General features: G+C 40.7%; 1 protein-coding gene across 1 annotated transcript in view; it reads right to left on the reverse strand.

Annotated features, from left to right (window-relative positions):
* NDRG1 (N-myc downstream regulated 1) overlaps positions 1 to 23,082 on the reverse strand; it is a 53,495-nt gene that overhangs the window by 23,696 nt on the left and 6,717 nt on the right. Inside the window, exons 2-3 of the mRNA XM_034763656.1 lie at positions 15,082 to 15,160; positions 11,356 to 11,391 (exon numbers count right to left, since the gene is read on the reverse strand). Of these exons, the coding sequence (XP_034619547.1) occupies positions 11,356 to 11,391; positions 15,082 to 15,144 (99 nt within the window). The 5' untranslated portion in view covers positions 15,145 to 15,160. The remainder of the gene's footprint in view (positions 1 to 11,355; positions 11,392 to 15,081; positions 15,161 to 23,082) is intronic.

The raw sequence follows: 23,082 nt of genomic DNA on the forward strand, positions 1-23,082 counted from the left end.
GGGAGGAGGGGGCAGAGAAACAGGAACTGGGTTTTCATAGGGGTTTCTTTAACACTATTTCTGGGGGAATTGTGTATCTGTATTGTTACAGACATACTGGTTGACTGGCATTTTGAAATAAATTACCAAAATAAATGAAACTAGTGTGATTATGTAATGTTATTTTGACAAATAAAATTTGCAGAATTTTAATATTTTTTGTTGCAGATGTCCTCAGGAGCAGTAGCTGTAGGAGTTGTGGTTCAACCTTGTACTGTAGTCTAATATCTGTATGATTTAAAAAAAGTTAATAGTTTGAAGTTATTTCACTCACACCCACCCATTAGTACTAAATTCTCAACTAAGTCTCCTTATGTTTTTAAGTACCAAAAGAGGTGGTGGAGAATACAGGAGTTTGTGAAATATTTTATTCACATGTTAGTTGTCTACATTATGGTTGACTTAATGCTTATCTAGTGATATGGACTTACACTACCTAGTCATGAGATATACATCAATGTTTTCAGTCCCATAGCATACTCCTCCACCCTAGGCGTAGTTAATATTAACTACAAGGGGGAAGGAATGCAAGCCAAAATAGGGAAAGAACTGGTTAAACAATTGTGACACTATACCTTGGGGAACACCCTGCACCTCCCCCATGTTCATCCTTATAAAGGAATTGTGTAGTATCCAATGCAGTTTGTCATGGCAGGTGTCTTGGGAAGGCTCATGATGCACTCAGCATTGTTAGCTGTTGTAATTTCATGTACAGTAACTCCTTGCTTAATATTGTAATTATGTTGCTGAAAAAATGCAACTTTAAGCAAAACCATGTTAAGCCAATCCAATTTCCCTATAAGAATTAATGTAAATGGGGAGGGGGGTGTCAGTTCCAGGGAAATCTCACTCACATACAATTTAATTTGGTGCACAGCCATAATGATTGTGAAGCTTAGTTGAGGTGGGATATTTCCCAGGGGATGCCTTACTGCTAAATGATGAACTAGCCATCGGCTGAGCCCTTGAGGGTTAACTTGTTAATGTAGCCTCACTCTACAAGGCAGCACGAATGGAGGGAGGGGAGATAGCATGGCAGACAGACACCCTGGGTGTGAGAGATGCGCATTGCTCCTTCCTTTAAGTATGCTGACCCCACTCTAAGGAAGCTGCCTTTCTAAGGTGCACAGCAAGCTGAGCTGGCAGCTGCTGCCAGGAAGCTCCCTCCGTCCTGAGCCGTCGTGTGTCCCCTGCTCTATGGAAGATGGGGTAAGTGGGGTGCAGGAGCATGGGGAGGGGGACACCCTGACATTAGCCAGCCTCCCTCCCCCACCTCAAGATAGCAAGCAGGAGGCTCTGGGGCAGAGGACAGGAGCAGCACATGGCAGTGGGGGGGAGGGACAGCTGAACTGTTGGCAATTGATAGCCTGCTGGGCAGCTGCAGCACAGGAAACTTAAGAGAACGAGGAGCTGGTGGGGGGGCTGCTGGTTCACCCTGGTTCCAAGCCCCCCCCCACCCCCCAGCTGCAACAGGTTGCTCTTCCTGCAAGCAGTGGACAAAACAGGCAGCTGCCAAATGACTTAAAGTTTTGCAATGCTCCCTTATATGAGTATGTTCCCTAACCGATCAGCAATGTAACAAAATAACGTTAACCAGGATGATTTTAAGTGAGGAGTTACTGTATATATTTATGAGGCTGAAATGGTGTCCTCATGGCTTAAAACAAGCCCAGTCCAGGACTGTCCAGGAGCAGAGGTATAGGAAATCCCTCCAGGAGCAGAGGGGCAGTTCACACCTCATCAGGGCATGTATTGGACAAACCCAGCGCAGCCTCACAGGAACAAAGGACACCTGTCTAGGCAACAAAGAATCTGTTGGACTCTTGAGTTACACCCCCCCCCCCTCTCTTGGGGAGTTTGGGACTAGGATGAGATAATGCTCACCTGACTGAAGCGGTGGTGGGGGAGAGGAAAAGCCAGAGGAAAGAAACATTATAAAAGGGAGAGATGTTTGCCATACGCTCTCTCTCTTTTCCACCTCGGTCTACAGACATCACCAAGCAACTGAAGCGCTGATCAAAGGGGAAAGCCTGGCTGAAGGGCGACCAGCCAGCTTGTGGTGAGAAGCATCTAAGTTTGTAAGGGCACTGAAAGTGTTAAGATGAGCTTAGAATGCGTTTTGCTTTTATTTCATTTGACCAAATCTGACTTATGTTTTGACTTATCACTTAAAAAAAAATCTTCTGTAGTTAATTTGTTTGTTTATTCAGTGCGCTTGGTTGAAGTGTCAGACACTCCCCTTGGGATAACAAGCCTGGTACATATCAATTTCTTTGTTAAATTGACAAACATATATAAGCTTGCAGTGTCCAGTTAAGCCTGCTGGACACTGCAAGACAGATGTTCCTAGGGTTGTGTCTGGGACCAGAGATATTGGCTAATGGCATTTGGTTGTACAAGCCAAGCAGCGGCTAGCCAAAAGTGCTCACTCACATAGCTGGGAGCAGCTTAAATGCTAGAGGCTGTGTGTGAACAGCCTGGGAGTGGGGGTTCTCACAGCAGAGCAGGGTAAGGCTGGCTCCCAGAATCGAGGATTGAAGTGGCCTAGCAGATCAATGGTCCAGATAACACCAGGGGAATGTCATACCAATATTTAGATAAGTTAAATACAGTCAAGTTGGTAGGGACTGATAAGTACCTTAGGATGAATTTTAAAGAAGCAGCTGAAGCAATCTCAGCACCATTAGCAATTATCTGCAAGAACTCATGGGGTAAGTGAGGTTCCCACAGAGATGGAGAAGGGCAAACATAAAAACATTTAAAAAAAGGGAACAAAGAGGATCTGGGAAATTAAAGACCAGTCAGCCTAACTTTGATACTCAACGATGCTGGAACAAGTGAAGTAATCAGCTAGAGGGATATTAGGGTTAAGGAACAGCCAACTAATCATGCCAAACCAACCTAATTTGATTCTTTGACAGGGTTACTGGCTTAGAGGATGGGGCAAAGCAGCAGACATTTTGATTTTAGTAAGGCTTTTGACAGTCCCACATAACATTCTCATGTGTTAAGTAAGGTCTAGATGAAATGAGGTAGATGTACAACTGGTTGTGAGACTGTACTCAACAGCAGCCATCAATGGCTCACTGTCAAACAGAGGACATATCCACTGGTATCCCACAGGGGTCAGTCTTAGGTCTGGTACTATTCAATATTTTCATTAATGACTTGAATAATGGAATGGAGAGTATGATTATAAAGTTTGCCAACCAAGCTAGAAGGGGTTGCAAGCATTAAGGATGGATTAGAATTCAAAATGATCTTGACAAATTGGTCTGAAATCAACAGGATACAATTCATTAAAGATAAGTGCAAAGTGCTTCACTTAGAAAGGGGGAGGGGGGAGAAATCAAATGCACAACTACAAAATGGGGATAACTGGCTAGGCAGTAGTACTGTTGAAAAGGACCTGGGGGCTATAACGGATCACAAATTGATTATGAGTCAGCAATGTGATGCAGTTATGGAAGAGGGCTAGTATTCTGAGATCTACTAACAGAAGTGGTGTAAGACAGGTGGTAATTGTCCCACTTTGCTTTGCACTGGTGAGCCATCAGCTGGAATATTGTGTCCAATTCTGGGTGCCACACTTTAAGATGTGGACAAATTGAAACAAATCCAGAGAAGAGCAACAAAAATGATGAAAGATTTAGAAAACCTGATCTATGAGGAAAGGTTAAAAACAAAAAACAAAAACAAACCTCTGCAAGTTTTTTTTTTATAGACTAAAAGAAGAAGGTTGTAAGGGGACCTAGTAGTCTTCCAATATGTTAAGAGCAGTTATCAAGAGGACTGTGATAAATGGTTCTCCATCTCCACTGGAATTAAGACCAGAAGTAAGAAGCTTAATCTGTAGTAAAGGTAGTTAAATTCTGGAATAGGCTTCCAAGGGAAGTTGTGGAATCCTCATCATTGGAGGTTTTTAAGATGAGGTTAGATGAACACCTGCCAGAGATCATCTAGGTTTACTAGGTCCTGTCTCAGCACAGGAGGCTGAATTTAATTACTTCAATGTCCCTGCCAGCCCCACATTTCTATGATTTGTGAAAATCAGTACTAAAGATAGTTGAAATAAAAACTCAAAGAAAGGTAAACCACAAAAGATTATGCTCAATTGTAATGAGTCTGACTAGCCAAGCAATGAAATTCAGGTAAGAGCAAGAGTGCTTAGTTGAACCTTATTCCTAGCTATCCCATCACTGTACTGTATGGTATGGAGGCACCCAATGTTTTGGCACCCTGCCAGCTCCAGGCATGCATTTTCTTTTTAACTTGCCTTTAAAAATAAAATTAAAAAAAAATGAAAGAGCTTTGCCTTAAGGCATACTTTCAGGGTAGGTTTTTATCAAATTAAATAAAGGACTGCACAGAGGAATGAATATATATCCATATCCAAACACCTTTACAGTACAAAGCCAAAATATCCAATACTTATAAGTAGGGTCAAAAAAACAAAAACCTTCACCTTTAACCTAATTCACAACTCAGTAATTATAAATTCACAACTATAAAAATATAGTACACCTTAGACATCTAATACTAAAGTAAAGTAGAATTTACAAATTCTAGCATTAAGTTTCTCTTTTTAATCACATTTTTGGTTGTATCTGCACCAAAATTGCAAGACCCACAAACACTAAATGAGCCTAGATAACACTTTCTGACCTATGTTCAATGTCACTAACATTCAGTCTCAAAAGTATTTTCACACCCGCCCCCCAGATCTCAATACTTACTGCATTATTTATTAGGTAAACAGTATCTTCCACATCCAGCACCATTTTTAGAAACAGCAGTGTGATAAATCCAACAAGTCACCAGGCAGAAACAAGTAGCAGGTTTTAGTTTTACTCTGTAGAAAACCGGGTTATATAGACAAGCTGCTATTCTGCATAAGCTCACAGCTCCCATGATGCTCCAGACAGAAAACCAAAACAAACTAATTTAGGAGGACGTCATTCTTAAATAGGATTTGAGTCAGGTTTGATCAGAAGACATGCCTATTCAATACAGTTCAGACAAAGTGCAACTCTCCACTGTACATAATGCTGAACAACCTGTTCTGGGGGAGGCATGGGGGGAGGAAAAAAAAATACAGCCACACTTAATGCATCCAAAATTAATTTGACTTGGGTGTAACTCCTGTTAAATGTCACATTCACTGGTAGAAGCAGAACTCCAAACTCAACTATTTCAGATACAAGAAAATTCAAAGCTTTTAATTGCAAAGTCTACATTCCGCCCCCCCAATGTAAAATTAGATACACATTTTTCTGAAGAGTACTGAGTTTGAAGAAGCTTCTAGTAAGAATTTGAAGATATACAATGACTTTAAAATAGCACTTTTTCTTCCAACAGGAATGATTAGAAGGGCTACTTTTTTTTGTTACACATGCAGACACTTACTTTGCACTTGTATGGCTTATTTTCTAAACAAGGCATGAACTATAGATGGGGTAGGCAACCTATGGCATGCGTGCCGAAGGCGGCACACGAACGGATTTTCAGTGGCACTCACTGCCCGGGTCCTGGCCACCGGTCCAGAGGGCTCTGCATTTAAATTTAATTTTAAATGAAGCTTCTTAAACATTTATATACAATAGTTTAGTTATATATTATAGACTTGTAGAAATAAACCTTCTAAAAATGTTAAGTGTATTACTGGCACACAAAACCTTAAATTAGAGTGAATAAAATGAAGACTTGGCATACCATTTCTAAAAGGTTGCAGACCCCTAAACTATAGCATTTATAGATTTAGTACACTTCAATACCAATAATCTCACATATCCTACAATTATTTTTTGTTCTAGCTAGAGATACTGGTATGGAATACTACTGCACGGTAGCTGCTGTAAATGTTCTCTCCATTTCAGTGGTTGCTCCTGGAAAAAATGCAACTCCCCTCTTTTATAAGAAGAGTCTAGATTTAGAATTTAAATACTTTTTTCATTTATCCATTTGATGGAAAGATCTTTAGACTTCAACTAAACAAAGCCATTGACATTTAACCTACACAACCCACTGACCCTTCAGTATTCCAATTTGCCTAATCTAAAATTTGTCTTAACTTCAACCCCTAGTGTCACCAAACTATTTTTGGTTGAATCACATGTAGGATTGGGAGACAAAAAATTCTAATGGTTGATGTGAATAAAACTGTTCTTAACAGGAGGTGTAATTCTTCAGTCTTTATTAGGAGACTATGGTATAGATTTTTACCTGACAGACTATTTTCCCATCAGAGTTTAATCATTAAGAATTCCAGAAATTCTCATATACCTGGCCAAATCAAACCAGTGTCCTTTATATAAAGCTAACTACTTCACATCTCGTTACAGATGTAGAAATCTGTCTACGTGATGTTGGGGATGAGCGTTTTAAAATGTAGAGCACTGAAAACAGATGGCAGCACATCCCAATCAACGTCAATGTTATATTAAGAGGCTCTTCACTGACCAATTCGTATTAAAACACTGTCTTGGAAAAAAATCAGAGGTACACTAATCCTATAGAAGGATAAAAGACAAACGTGCCATCTGTTCTTATATCTCTAGCTTTTAAAAAAGGCACATCCCTACTGAGTGTCCTATAAACAAAAACAAAAATCACACAAAGTTGTTATGGGAATGTTCTATATAATGCAATTTGAGAGAAGACGTTTTAGTCTGAAAAAGAGTTTATCCATTTTAAAATGGACACTTTGGTTGTCAAATGACTGTGTAGTCATTCGGTTAGAGGAATGAAGCAATTTGTACATTGATAGCATACAGAGAAGCCCATTTATTTCCTCTCTTCTCTAAGGCTTTGGCTACACTGGCTCTTTGTCCTCAAAACTTTTGTTGTTCAGGGGTGTTAAAAACACTGCCCCCGAATGACAAAAGTTTTTACTGAAGAAAACAGTGCTTTGTCGGCAGGAGAGCTCTCTCCTGCTGACAAACAGTAGCCACACGTGTCACTAAAAGCCTCGTAGTGTAGCCATAGCCTTAGACTGTTGAGGAAGGTGGTTAAGTTGGATATATGTTTATAGTTTTTAAACTATGGGATATATGCTCAGACCATCGTAGACACTAAAAAAATAAAGAAATAAGGCAGGCATTTTGCTTGAAGCTAAATATTTTGTGTTTCAACTCAAACTAGTGCTACATCAACACTATTTGAAAGATTAAGCTTATCCTTAATCCCTTATTCTCTACAAGTGCTTTATTTGGATTAAAGAAAGGTACCATTCCCTCATTCTATGCACACTAGGTCTCTCACCTTCAAGAAATTCTAGGGAAGCAGGTTTCCAGCCTTTTTTTTAAAAATATAAAGAAAGAGGCTTATTAACCTAAACTTGTGTAAACTGTATCCTACCTTTAGGCTTGTTTTAAACCCATATTACTTATAGCTTCTTGGATAATTGAAAGTGAAAATTTAAAATTCCATTTACTATTTATGCTCTGTTTAATTTAATTCTATTTCTCGATTGATTTTTTTAAATGTACAAAGCATTTTTACTTCTAATTTAGCACACAATGTTTGGTTCTCTAATTGCAGGGTAATGTTGGTCTAAAACTGCGTTCACTGAATTTTTTAACGATGGTCACCACATTTTTATCTATGTTTAGTTATGTGTAAAAGCTTGGTCAAAGTTTAAGCATGGAGCCTACATTTAAATTGACAGTGTTCAGTTTCGTGGTCAAAATCTCCCTACTTCAGTTGCATGGAGTTGGGCACCTTACCAGTTTGATTTCAGTGGTGCTGGGTGCCACAGTCTTCCACAGAAATAGTTACTCAGTGCCTCAGAGTCAGGCCATTTATAACATGATTACCACTGTCTAGATGGCATTTTGGTACCTTACTGCAGGCACTCTAATTCTGGCCAGTGATTGTTCACATTGTAATTAGCAAATGGGTTACACTATTTTGCCAAGGTAGTGTTTCAATGCATCTCCCCTCAACCATCCATTTGAGAGAACACAGCTATGGGGCTGATCACTGTAGGTAGGACTACTTGTACCAGTTGGGGATCTGCCCCTGTAAGTACTGAAAAGAGATAGGCTCTTGTCCATTTATGACATGGCTCTTTTTGTAAGAAAGATACAGAGCAGTAGGGGGGAGATGAACGGACAGTCACTTTACCAGTGAACAATGATGGCCAATAGCCATGGAGTTTTAAGAAATAATTGCAACTCATCTCTGCCACCTACAACTATAGTGCAGCAGAAACAGTTGCACTCAGTTATTTGGTAAATAAAGAAAAGTTTGATGGCTGACAACCCACTTTTGAACTGCGATCATTGTAAGGAAAAGAATTATGACCAATAATGTCTACCAACCCTTACCTGCTTAGACAGGTCCTAAATTTATGATGCAAAACCAAAAAGTTTATGCTCTATTCCCCATCAGTTTTACCATAGATTGGTATTAAAACAGCTCATGTCTAGAATTTCCAGTGCTCATGAATTATGATGTAACAATTCCAAGTGATAACTCAGGTTTTAGGGTTAAGTGCCCAACTAATACTGACTAACACATCCAAACTACATTTGCCAGCTTTCACACGGTAAATAAGCACCCTGACTGTCCACAATAAGACCCCCCCCCCCCAAAAAAAAGCTAATCCCATTTTAAAAACAAGGCCAAAACAAGCCAATCCCAAGAACCCCACCACTATGTGACTGGATCCCCGCAGCATGCAGTCTGAGACTATGGTGGGCCCACTGTGCACCCAGACTGTCTTCCCCTCCCCCTGCCCCCCATCCCCTGCTTGCCCCCCCCTTGCCAGGAGCAGATAAAAAACCAAGCCAAAAACTAGTCAAGCAACTCACAAGCCAATTAAACCAAAAACAAGCCCAATTTCTACTCCCCACCCCGGTTTGGCATGTGTGAACCAGACATGAGAAACAATTTAGGAGTTAATTATGTCAACTTTTCCCTTGTTTTTATTATGCTCCCTAGCGGAGCGCTTCCACACAGAGTAAATGTATTAGATTATATAAACTCTTCAGGACAGGGACTGTTTCGCTGTATGTTTGACAGTGATAATTTCCATTTCTGCCTAAGGCAGAAAGCTAAAGCCCTGCCATGCAGAACTGAAGCCCAGGGCTCTGAGCTCTGCCACCTGGGGCTGAAGCCAAAGCTTGAGCAACTTCGCTCTGTGAGGCACCCTGTGGCACAGTGCCCCAGGCAATTGACCTGCTTGCTACCTTGTACCACCGGCCCTGGCTTTTATATGCAGAAAACAGTTGTGGCACAGGTGGGTTGTGGCATTTTTATAGCATGTTGGGGGGGGCTCAAAGAAAAAAGGTTGAAGTTTTCGTTAACTGGAAGAAATAAAGTCACTAATTTACAAATATTTTAGATAGCCCCATAAGATTTTGAACAACATTTCTGAATCTAAAGGTAGGCACCCAAATCCATATTTAGGCATAAAAAAAGCCCGATTCCCTTCCCTCCTCCCCCCCCCCCAAAGGTGCTGATCAGCTTAGCTCCCATTAACATTTGACTTGTGGGTGCTCAGCACCTCTGAAAAAAGTTGCCACTTATTTAAATACATAATTTTAGGTACCTTAATTAGCAGCACATGTGTGCTCTTCCTTAGCAGTAGCAATTCAACATACTGGACTATTGTGTTTCAAAAAGAAAAAATATATATAATTGCTACTAAAGATGGCAGATGTCTTGTAAAGCAGAGCAAAGAGAAAGATCATAGATTTGACACAGTTATTGTTGGCTAAATACAGTCAGGACATTGTTGGTCTGGATTAGTGGTTGATATATCTGAATTTTTATTTTTGGTTTTTCATTGCAGTTAATACTCTGATTTATAAACCAAGCAAATTTGAAATTAAAGTAGTCAGAATAGAGACAGGACACAAAAGGTCATTTCTAGTCATTTAATCAAAATATTGCAATACTCCAGTTAGCAACCTTAATCTGGGATTCAGATTAATTTGGAACAATCGATCAATCTGGACCCAAACAGGAAGCTTATCTTCCATGTGCTGCTTAATAGCAATAGGAAATCACATGCTAACTAGTTTATTCCATCAGCTGTTGCAAAAACAACCAAGCCTGCTTTTGCAACAACTCTTTAGCTAACTACAGTTATATTTAAAATAGAGACTGTCAAAAATCATAAAGATAGAAAGAGGACTTACTTCAATGAGTGCTATAAAACAGATATTTACTGTAGATAAAACACAGGAACAAGCCTCAAGGGGAGATGCACTTGAGGGTTTGGGGTTCTGGTTTCCAAGAAAAAAATTGCTTAGTTTATTAAGTGCTGTATTTCTCATAGCAAAATTGCACAGCACTCAAGTGAGAATGCAAAGAGATGCATTTAAAGTATGCTGTACTTTGCAAGTTCACATTTTTCTAGTATCTACTTCCCCAAACTTAGTCATCAGCAGAAGTCTGACACTGTATTTAATGCCGGTCTCATTTCTTTGAGGAAACTGCATCCCTTGGACAAGAATTATAAGTTAAGGTCCCCTACAAAAAGGGTAGGTTTTTTTTACATGGTCTATGGGTTCTGGCAAATTCTGATGTATGAACAGAGGAACAATCTTACAGTCCTTACTCAGACAAAACTCCCATTTGAGTCAAGTGTGGGATGAAAATATTTTTCTATTTATGTTCACATTTTCCATTGTTTCAAAGTTACATCTCTGCAAGAATAGGAAGCAGTGTTTCTGGACATTTGTTTAGATTAGCCTGATCAACTATCTTTGGCGAAAGAGGATACTGCTAAATACAAGAGCCACCACAACTTTAAGTTGTAAAGAGATTGAAGAATTTGGGAAGTCTATCAGGCTTTCAAAGACAAGTGTGGCTAATGAGAAAGACATCACTTTTTGAACTGGATGTGGAGGATTCACAAGTTTAGAACTGCAGACCATGGACTTTGTCTGCTCCTTACTTGTAATTTTTCCAAAAAAACTTACTGCTTTCCACTGCTCAACATATGCCAAGAATCTCTTGGAAACTAGAAACTATATACAAAAAAACTGAAGACATACAAGACCTACCTGCCAAGAGGAAGTGCACGTACTTCACTGCAATATAAGAAAATTCTTAGAACAATTGATTTCACCTTCAACCAGGTTGCCAGTCACATCCTCTTTAGCAAAATGCAATGCTTTTTCCTCTTTAAGTGGATACTTCCTCAGAACCAGTTTCTGAAGACCTCTCCTGAATAGTCCTCTTTACAACATTATGAAATAATTCTGATACTATTCAGCTTCATGCTTTGTAATTACACAATTGATCAGATTTTGCATAAATTTTGATTTACCAAATGGGAGAGTGGAAAAAAGGGTTTTTACTTGCCTGAACATCAAAATCCGGAAGAAGGCGAGTGATTGCCTGTGAAGAGAGATTTGTAACCTATTAATGCAGATATGCATTGCAGCTGCAAAATTAGTCTGAATTAAATAAATTCAGAAAAAAAGACCAAATTCAAAAGCGCTCCCCACCAAAATACAGTAAGACTTCCATTACCTTCAATGGGAGTTTTACTCAGCAAGTGAAGAATTTAGCCCCAAGTATTTTACAGACACTAGTTATGCTTCAAGAGATATACTTGCTTAATTTGTAGAATGTATAGTGAAGTACAGAGAAGCTAATTCATTACTTTAGGTTAATCATTAAGTCAATGGACTGAGAACAGAGAATAGAATCCAAGAATTTTAACTTCCATTCCTTGTTCTAGCAGCTAGGTAGTACTCTTTTAGGGCTTCCCTCCACTGGAAAGTTACATTATATTAGAACAGTGGTTCTCAGCCAGGGGTCTGAGGCTGGCCCTGGTTGCCAAGCAGGGCCAGCTGGGGCAGAAAGCCAAAGCCCTGCCACATGGGGTTGAAGACCCGCCACCCAAGGCTGAAGCCTAAGCAATGTAGCTTTGTGGAGCCCACTGTGGCATGGGTCTCAGGCAGTTGCGCTGCTCACTACCCCCTAAAGCCGACCCTGGCTTTTATATGCAGAAAAGCAGTTGTGGCACAGGTGGGCCATGGAGTTTTTAATAGCATGTTGGGGAGCCTCAAAAAGAGAAAGGTTGAGAACCCATGTTTGAACGAGCTGTGAAAATGTTAGTGCATGTTTATGCAGCTGTTACTCATTTATGTGAATTTCCACTGAAGTCAATGGGACTACTTGTCTGTGTAAGGCAGGAGAGATTTAACCCTCAGCATAAACAAGGATTGTGATGCTTAACCCTGGTGTCCGCCCAACATTAAACAAGCCATTAAAGGCTGCCCAACACAAAGTAGGCATACAGTACCACCCTCACCCCCCCCCCCCCCACACACACCTGCAAGCCAAGAGGTGTTATAACCTCCTTAAGACAATAAAGAGCTAAATGTAGGTCATCTTAAATATTTCTACATGCAATAAAATAAACAATGTGTACATATTAGCTGCATATATTTTGAGAACAGAGAATTTAACTAGAAAGGAGATGGTGGCCAAGGACAATATGGATAAGAGCAGCAGGACCTAGAACTTCATATTCATCAAGCTACACCAGGGAAAGGGCTGAAAGGAAAAATATACATGCAAAAAGAACAAACAGACCAGAGGCAATGAGACCCCAGAAGACTAAACCAGGATACTTTAGTGCAGAGGTACTCAAACTTTTCTACTGGGGACCCCTTTCAAGTAACAAGCCTCTGAGTGAGACACCCCCTTATAAATATATAAAAAAAGTGTTTTTAATTTAACACCATTATAAATGCTGGATGCAAACTGGGGTTTGGGGTAGAGGCTGACAGCTTGCAACCTCCCCATGTAATAACCTCATGACCCCCTGAGGGGTCCCAACCCCCAGTTTGAGAACCCCTGCTTTAGTAACTAACATTTTGGTCTTGACCAATAGCATCATGATAAACTATCAATTAGAAATATAAAATGAGGCCTCAATGGAATGATTGCTTAATCAGAAGTCTGAGTCTGGATTACAAGAGGGCTACAGAAAGCAAGGTATTTATATTGGTAGCTAGGCAAATATCTCATTGTGCAGTAAAATATAATGTAAAGTCTGTAACCCCCAAAAGCATCAGTGTTGCAGGGTGAGAAGTTTCTGATACCTCCGAGAGCTGATCCTGTTTTTTTTTTGTTTTGTTTTGTTTTTTTTAAAAAACAAGTCCTCCTATCTTGTAGGAAATGGGTTTTGTTTTGTTATAACCAGGAACAATGTTATATATAGGAACATGTCATAGATGGCTCTGGAAATGTTAATGGTAGAAAGCATAGCTAATTCATTTATTCACCACAGGGTTCTGTGGTACTCTAGAGCTGGAAAGCAGGTAAATAATGTGCATCCAGAGAGATTGTGCGCTATTTAGACTGTGTTTTGAACTAAGGTAGCATCTTGGGTCAGAGCATGTAATATATTCCTCTTTTGCTCAATAAGACCAATTTTTCATCTGCCCATGACAGAGATCCAGAGAGTTCTGCAGTGTTTTGTTAGAGATGTCAACACCTTTTAGAAATAATACATGCTTAAGGTGAGACATTAAAGCTCAGTGCTTCTCCTCTTGCAAATGTCACCCGGAATTTGAAGTATGAAAAGAGGATTGTTGTTTCTGAACAAATTACCTGCTCTTCTTACCCAGATTCCAAATTGTTTTCATGCAAGCATTCTTGGTAATAAAGGAGAATAGAGAACTATTTTAACAACTGAAACAAAGTGGTTTGTGAGTGGATTTCCAAAGTTTTGAAGTGTGTAACTAAGCTTAATGAAGGTGGGTGGATGGAAGAGAAAGTTACAAATATAGGAATTAAGAGTTCTAGCATGGAACAGTGCAGAAACCTGTGCAAGATTTACTGTTGCCAGGAGTTACAGCCACATGTTAACCAGACTTTGTCTGCAAAGTTGTAGACAAAAGTTTTGTCTTTCATGGGTATTTAAAAGAGCGCCCACCCCCTGCAAAACAAAAATTTTACCCAAGTGGCTGTGTGAATGCAGCTTTGTCGGCAGAAGCACTCTCCTGATGACAAAGCTAATGCTGCTTACGGGGCTGGAAGTATTTTGTTGGCAAAAGTGCAGACAAAGTACTGACAAACAGCATTTACACACTGACTTTCAGCGACAAAGCTGTTTGTTGCTAAAAGCTGCGTGGTGTAGACAAGCACTAAGGGCAAATTTGAGAGATCCATTCGCAGGCAATAGCAAACATTTGCCAAGAATGTATTCCCATTACAGCAACTTTCCACTCAGAAAAAGAGAAGGCAAAATTGTTTGCCTAGAATTGCACAGATTAACAGAACAATCTGGCCTACACCTGGGACATTGGCGCTGCTTCATGGATCATTGGGATGAGATGTTCTAGGACTACTGGTGCTTTCTATCCAAGAATACAGGTGATCTAGAATATTTAATAGAATGTGGAACCAGAGCCAATGAAGCACACTGAGTGTTAGTGCTATTGATGATTAGGATGGCCATGAAACTTGAATGCTGTGGACAAGAGAGCAAGTTGAAAAATACTCCAATACATGGGGGAAGACAACTAACCTTAAAGTAGAAACAGTGAGTGTAAGGGTGAGTTTACAGTTTTTGTGCTGTTTTAAAGTGCTTCTATCAGTACAGCTTATTTCTGTAAGTTTATCAGTAAATATATACAAATATATAACTGCATACACATTAGAGGATTGCACCAATGTAATTATCAGTTTCTAAACTGATAGTCAAAGTGGTATAAAAATTATGCAGACCAGCCCTAAGAATGAGGAATGAATAGCTGAAAGGAAAAAGAGAATGACAACCTTCCTTGCTCTGTGTGTCATAGTATGACCTGTATGAAATTTTCTTTCCAAAGATGGAGGTGAGGGGGAGACTTGAGTATACATGGTTTGTTTTTTAATTAGAGGACTAGATAACAAGGCCCAATCCTACTCTGATTATTTTCAGACAGCAAGATTAGCCCCCAGTGTTTCCATATACCTAACATTTGCTTTTTTCTGAAAGGATTAAGAATTTAACAATTTTTCAGATGAAGAAAAAATGCAATTCAAGCAAGTCCCAGATTACAAAATGTAACTGTTTAGTTAAATTACCTCATCTTTCTCTACCAGAGGTTTCACCTCTGTGAGGTGAGCATCCTGGAGTTCTGTCGACATGGTTTGTAGCTGATACCTGCAAAGATCAAGAAAGCTTCAGCATATTTGTTATTTTATACAAAGGAGTTTTAAACCCTTGGGGGAGGAGGGGAGAAAAAAAAACAAACAAACCACCACCACCCACTTCCTACCTTCTAGAGTCTCAGATTAAAGATTGTGAATCTGCTGGGAAACATACACACCCCTTCTCCCACCTCCCTAGTTAGAATATGAAGGTTACAAAAATCAATTAACACTGCACAGAAGTGAGGCAATGATTCTATAGCAAAGATAGAATGTCTTCATGTCACTCAAGGGTGTATCAAAGTATATGCATAAGGAGTCAGAATCAAGGTTGCATGGGTAATTACTTCTGATATGTCCTAATCCAAATATTTGATTTTGTAACCCTAGTTGTTCCCCCCCCCTTCAAATTAAACTTTCCCCATGAAGTTTCCTATATTTATGGGAGTGGGAGGGAATCAAATCCAGTACACTCATTAGCAGTTTTTGAATCTTAGAATTCAGTGCTGTGAATCCATCCACCACTTTAGCTAACGGAGTAACCAATAGCAAATATAAACGGAGTGCCTCCATGTGGACAGCCACAAGAGGGATGTAATACACTGCTATTTGCTGGACAGTAGAAGAAAGGTGGGAATCAGGATACTTGCATTCTGTTCCTGATTCTGGGAAGGGAATGTCATCTAAGACCAGAAGTAGGAGATAGCATAGCTAAGGATATGGATTTGGCACAGTCTGAAAGGTAGTGTAGCTAAGTGGATAGGATTCTGGATTTATTCTATTAGACACCAAGTGCACAGTAATCTTAACACAACAGTGGTAAAGGTGCAATCTGAACTCAAGTCATCTGGTTCCCAGACTAGTACACCTAGGCTAATATGTTTTTTGATGTGGGAAAATAGGATGGTGCAGGCAGTTTAAAACTTCACCCTGAGCAGTGGTGATGGGATTTCCAGAAAATTAAGAAGCAAGTGTTTAACAAATTCAGCTGTGCAAAGGCACAGCAAGTTTCCAGAATTTAAGAATCTGGATTATAATTCATCCAAATTGGATGACATTTGGGAATATTACTATCCCCTATGAAAACAATCCCTCTGTCAAATTTCAGTTCCAAGTTTTCTGCTCCAAACTCCTGATTAATCATCAATTTGTATTGTGGTAGCACCAGGAGATAACCTCACTATACTAGATATACTAGTCTGGCCCTACCCTAAGAGGCTTTCAATCCAAGTATGATCAAGTGCTAGCAGCAGCACCCTGATCAGACATTTCTGCAGCATGACTGCAGGCCCAGCTGGAGGAAGTTACTCATAATCCCTGAATAGAAAATGGTTAAGGATGTGGGTTTGTCAGAGGTCATGGAAGTCAGATTCTGTGACTTTCTGTGACCTCTGACTTCTGCAGCAGCTGGTGTGCCTGGCTCAACGGCAGCTCAGGCAGCCCCTGCTGGGGCAGTCTGGGATCATTGTGCCCCCCATTCCCACCCCCAGCAGCAGAGTTTGGGGTGAGGTAGACTCTGGGTGGTGCTTACCTGGGGGGCTCCCCAGAAGTGGACATCCCCCTCGCTCAGCTACTAGACAGAGGAAGCATACAGAGTGACTGCTTCACAGCACCCATTGGCTGGGAACTGCAGCCAATGGTAGCTGCAGGGGTGGTGATTGTAGGTGGAGGCAGCATGCAGAGCTGTGTGGCCATGGCTCTGCCTAGGAACTCAGCAAGGGGGATGTCACTGCTTCTGGGGAGCCCCCCAGGTAAGCGCCGCCTAGAGCCTGCCTCACCCCATCCTGTGCCCCAACCCCCTACCAGACCCAAACTCTGCTGCTGCGGTGGAGGCACAGAGCCAGGTAGGGAGCCTGCTGCACCCTCCCCCTGTCAAGTTTTAGTCAGGGGTATATAGTAAAAGTCATGGATAGGTCATGGGCCGTGAATTTGTTTATTGCCCATAACCTGTCCATGACTTACTAAAAGTACCTGTGACTAAAACAGCCTTAATTGTGAACACCTGGGTGGTAATTACTGGGCTAAGGATGTAATTGGGAGGACATAAGTAGAAGAAACAGGAAGCTAAGAGTAACTGGGCTAAGGAGGAAGACTGCATGGAAAGTGCCTGCTACAAGATGCTTGTGTTATGTTCTGGGTGTAGAAGTGCAGAGGAATAAAAGTTACACATGGTGAAAGGGAAACAGCCTAGCCATGTTTATGACAGTGAGTTGAGACCAAGTACTAAAGCTATTCAAAGTGGTCAGGAGACAAAAGAGTTACTAGCATGACTATTTTCCACCTAATCTTGTTCTCTGAAATGGATTTACCATTTTTGCTTAAGTTTTTCAGAAAAGTTTCAGCCTTAGGTAGAGAGTGGGAATAAAAGTTTTCATCTAAAAAAGTGTCAGTTACAAGCAACTGACAATGAAGGCAAGGGAAAATGTTAGGCAACCTTGAACAGAAATCTATGCAAGCCATATACAATACATAGTCAGCTACTGTTCACAATAAATGCACTATTTAAAAGCTAGAGATATTTCTCTACTGTCTGATAGCTAAAATGGGGATACTGTGAAATAAAGTTAACCTTTCACTGAATTCTACAATATGGACTGAAGAATGCAAAAACAAAAACAAAAAACTGTCATGCTTTGCTACAAGTCCATTAGTTTCAATTCAAGTTCATAAAAGTAATGCAAACATGTCTTCGTGAGGGATTGTGAAAGGTAAGACTGCATTTTTCTAGTATTAGGTGGGAACCACACCACAACTTGTATTTTTGTGGTAGAAATACCCATAAAAGTTTTTACGTGGAATGGTTTAGGTTTCCAGGACGTTAGAACACAAAACAAAGGATTTAAAAAGCCATGCCAGAAAGAATACCTTCGCTATCTTATGGCACTGAAATGATTGTTTTTGCAATAGTTCAAAGTTGTTACTTTATGTTTAGTAAAAACTAAAGCTAGGAAGTGCTGACCAACATGCTTCTCCACTACTTCTGTGAAGATCTAAAGAGAAAAAGCTTTGTGTGTAACAAGATTTATTTGATATCTGGAAATCACTGGATCTTCAAATCGTACTACTGCATCAGCTCAGGCATTTCTGATTTAGTATGTTTTCCTTCTATCAATTAAGAGTACTTGAAAGATTTTCAACAAAAGCCAATATTCCTGATATAATTGGCATAGTATTGTTCCACTGATTCAAAGACTGAAGCACAAACAGTATCTGACCTCAGTGAGCCAATTTATTTTCTGAAGAGAAAGTTGCTTGGGGAAAGTGGTTTTACACATGTTCACTGCAAGTTTCATTATGTTTAAAGAGGTGCTGTGCGTTGCCCTCTAATACTACACTGTAGCTTGTAGTTGATGTACCGGCATAACTTTCCTGGATCAAAATAGTTTTCCCCTGCCCAAGTGCTCAATACACAAAGTTCATCTATATTTGCAAGCATTTGTGTAAAGTTGCCAGCACCAGGGAAAAAACAAAATCCCAAGGTTTTCATTTCACTTCACCAGGTCAGCTTTTGGGTCTATATTAATTGAACATCCTGCCAACATATTCAGCAGTAGGCTCCCACAAACTTGAACCTGGTTATTAGATGCAATTCCAGCCAAGGTAAAGGATTAAATTTCAAAAGGCTCACACATGATCACTGAGGAGAATTAAAGCCTTAATGCACCTTAATTATTGGAACAGAGTCTTCTCAAAACTGATCAAACATCAGTGCTTGCCAACCTGCAGGAGCAGAATCACATTAGCTTATGGCAAGGCAAGGGGAACAGGAAAGGAAACCTCATAGTTCATCCGTTACAATGGGGGCTCCAACAAAAAAGTGGGGAATCTCATTCATGTTTTTAGGCCCTATCTACATTTCACTGGTGTAGCTACAGCAATCCTCTAAAATACATACTATGCTAACACAAAGAGGGCATTGTGTGTTGGTGCAACTTGATCTTCAATAAGACACTGGTGCAGAGGATCTACATTATGCGTCTCCTACAGGAGTAGAGAAGAAAAGACGTTCAATTAGGGCTAGTCTACACTGGCAATGTTAGAGCACTGCCGTGGCAGAGCTCTAACATGGCTTGTGTAGTCACAGCAGAGCACTGGGAAAGAGCTCTCCCAGCGCTCTTAAAAACCCATCTCCACAAGGGCCGTGGCTCCCAGCCCTGATGCACTGTCTACACTGCTTTACAGCGCTAAACCTGCTGTGCTCAGGTGGGTGTTTTTTTTACACATCTGAGCGAGAAAGTTGCAAGCGCTGTAAAGTGTCAGTGTAGACAAGCCCTTAGACAGGCTAAGTGTTGCCCTAGATACCTCAGATGAGTCAATTATTCCTTTGGTAAAATAATCTTTTCAGTTCTAGTGATGGTGTTCAAATACTGCATAATTCAGGAGTTGGGGAGTTTAGTAATCCCTTGCTCTATTGGACTATTTAGAAAAAACTGGATGAGCACAAATCCATGGGACCGGATGTGCTGCATCAGAGGGTGCTAAAGGAGTTGGCAGATGTGATTGCGGAGCCATTGGCCATCATCTTTGAAAACTCATGGCGATCGGGAGAGGTCCCGGATGACTGGAAAAAGGCTAATGTAGTGCCTATCTTTAAAAAAAGGGAAGAAGGAGGATCTGGGGAACTACAGGCCAGTCAGCCTCACCTCAGTCCCTGGAAAAATCATGGAGCAGGTTCTCAAGGAATCAATTCTGAAGCACTTAGAGGAGAGGAAAGTGATCAGGAACAGTCAGCATGGATTCACCAAGGGAAGTCGTGCCTGACTAACCTAATTGCCTTCTATGAAGAGGTAACTGGCTCTGTGGATGAGGGGAAAGCAGTGGATGTGTTATTCCTTGACTTTAGCAAAGCTTTTGATACAGTCTCCCACAGTATTCTTGCTGCCAAGTTAAAGAAGTATGAGCTGGATGAATGGACTGTAAGGTGGATAGAAAGCTGGCTAGATCGTCAGGCTCAACGGGTAGTGAGCAATGGCTCCATGTCTAGTTGGCAGCTGGTTTCAAGCGGAGTGCCCCAAGGGTCGGTCCTGGGGCCTGTTTTGTTTAATATCTTTATTAATGATCTGGAGGATGGTGTGGACTGCACTCTCAGCAAGTTTGCAGATGACACTAAACTAGGAGGCGTGGTAGATACACTAGAGGGTAGGGATCCTAGACAAATTAGATAGAGGAACCTAGACAAATTAGGTGATTGGGCCCAAAAAAACCTGATGAGGTTTAACAAGGATAAGTGCAGAGTCCTGCACTTAGGACTGAAGAATCCTATGCACTGCTACAGACTAGGGACTGAATGGCTAGGTAGCAGTTCTGCAGAAAAGGACCTAGGGATCACAGTGGACGAGAAGCTGGATATGAGTCAGTGTGCTCTTGTTGCCAAGAAGGCTAACGGCATTTTGGGCCTGTATAAGTAGGAGCATTGCCAGCAGATCTAGGAATGTGATCGTTCCCCTTTATTCGACATTAGTGAGACCTCATCTGGAGTACTGTGTCCAGTTTTGGGCCCCACACTACAAGAAGGATGTGGAAAAATTGGAAAGAGTCCAGGGGAGGGCAACAAAAATGATTAGGGGTCTGGAGCACGTGACTTATGAGGAGAGGCTGAGGGAACTGGGATTGTTTAGTCCCCAGAAGAGAAGGTTGAGGGAGGATTTGATAGCTGAGGATGGAGCTCGGCTGTTCTCAGTGGTGGCAGATGACAGAACAAGGAGCAATGGTCTCAAGTTGCAGTGGGGGAGGGCTAGGTTGGATATTAGGAAACACTATTTCACTAGGAGGGTGGTGAAGCACTGGAATGTGTTACCTAGGGAGGTGGTGGAATCTCCTTCCTTGGAGGCTTTTAAGGCCTGGCTTGACAAATCTCTGGCTGGAATGATTTAGTTGGGGATTGGTCCTGCTTTGAGCAGGGGGTTGGACTAGATGACTTCCTGAGGTCCCTTCCAACCCTGATATTCTATGATTCTATGCTCCTCATGGACATTGGCTTACATCACAAAATCACCCACAGAACCCCATGATGGGCAGGAAAGATCCATAACTCAAATCAAGTGTGTTGGTATATTGATAATTAGTTTACCACCACCACTCTTGGACTTCACACAAAAAGCTATGGAAGCAAGGAACTAATATCAGTCACCCAGAGATCTTCTACATAACAAATCGGGAATTGCTCATGAAAGAAAAGACTGCAATCCATACTCAATATTCTCCAAAACAGACCATCCATTCCACTCTCCAGTAGTTCAGTGAAGCAAGAGATAGTAGGAATGGGAAGAAGTAGACCCTGGTCCAGCTTATCTAGGCTGGCCAACTGTATCTGTTTAAGTGCAGAATGGATCACCCTATGCTCCAAAGGAGCCCTTGCTGGAAGCCTGGTTTACACTGATAAAGAGTCAAGAGACTCAGCCAAAGGGTTCCCCCAGACCCCCCCATTCCAAATCTTTTAATGGACTACATTTTATATGCTACAAGTGTAATTTAGCTTCAGTACAGTTGAGTATTCAGAGGTCACACAAGCAAGAAGTTGGTGTGACAGATACACAGCTGAATTTACCCTTGCCTAAATTGCATTCTCTCTTCCTAGTTACCTGATGGGGTGAGGAGAACGAAAATCTAAGGTGTGGGAAAGATTTAAGACTGACCAGTTCATAAGGCAATTTCCATCTATCAGCTGCTATAACATTGATTGTAGTGGAGAGAATACTTAAAATAAGAATATATAGTGAGAAGGTGTTCCAAGATGCAGGACAGCACTGCTACTGCAAGCAGTACTAGTGAGTAGTTGGAATAGTACCCACTACTTACAATTCTGCAACTTTTGAATGTTATGTGCTTAAGTGGGGGAGGGATAGCTCAGTGGTTTCAGCATTAGCCTGCTAAACCCAGGCTTGTGAGTTCAATCCTTGAGGGGGGTCACTTGGTCCTGCTAGTGAAGACAGGGGGCTGGACTTGACCTTTCAGGGTCCCTTCCAGCTCTATGAGATTAATATATAGAGATATACCTATTAATAAGTTGCATGTATAGATTACAAAATAGTTTACTACTTGTACTATAGAAGCTCCAGTAATGGACCTGAAACACTGCTGTTTTAGGTGCTGCACAAAAAGCAAAACACAAAGATAGCATCTGCCCCATAAGAGTTTATAGTCTAAGCAGGAGAAGAGAATGATGGATACAGTGTGATGGAGGAGGACATGGTAAACAGCGAGACAATATGGGTCAGCACGATAAATTGTTAAATTAAGGTTCTAAAACATCCTCAATACTCCACAAAAGTTGGTAATTGAAACTGATGAGAATCCTTAAGCTAGTAGCAAGTTAAACATCAGTGGAGGGAAAGTGACAAAAGTCCCATTGTTTGACCCTAAAAACAAAGAAAACTTATGTGATGCCCAAACAAGCATTGTCAGCCTTTTACTGGACCACTTAGACTATTCCTGTTGCTAACAATGGGAGCTGTATACCAGTCTGCCATGGCATTGACAAAATAATAATAGTAATAATGAGTTAACACCACCACTGTTTTAACTGCACAGGGCCCTTGAGCTTTAGAAAAACTCCATCTCAGTTGAACTACAGAAGACAGGAATTCAATCAATGGAAGCACCAATGTATAATACTGCAAAATTTAAGCTATGTTCATCAAAGTAGTTCAGCTTTCATTAGAGGTATTTTTATAAAGAGATCTGAAAAAAAAAATCAGTTTCTCCATGTTTGACTAATTGGAAAGTCATCTTGCCATAAAAATTATTATGATGAATAAGTATTCAGATAGTTCATGCACAAGTGTCAGCCTACACTTTGTGAACAAACTATTTAGTCTATTCACTATGTTATGTGGGAAGACTGGTCACTGAAGTCATATTTTCTATGTATTGACTGAATTATTGGTACTATGGTGAGGTCATCAGCAATCCCTAGATTCAAGGATTATCTCTACC

The sequence above is a fragment of the Trachemys scripta genome, chromosome 2 (assembly GCF_013100865.1).
Source record: "Trachemys scripta elegans isolate TJP31775 chromosome 2, CAS_Tse_1.0, whole genome shotgun sequence".
In the NCBI taxonomy this organism is placed as follows: Eukaryota; Metazoa; Chordata; order Testudines; family Emydidae; genus Trachemys; species Trachemys scripta.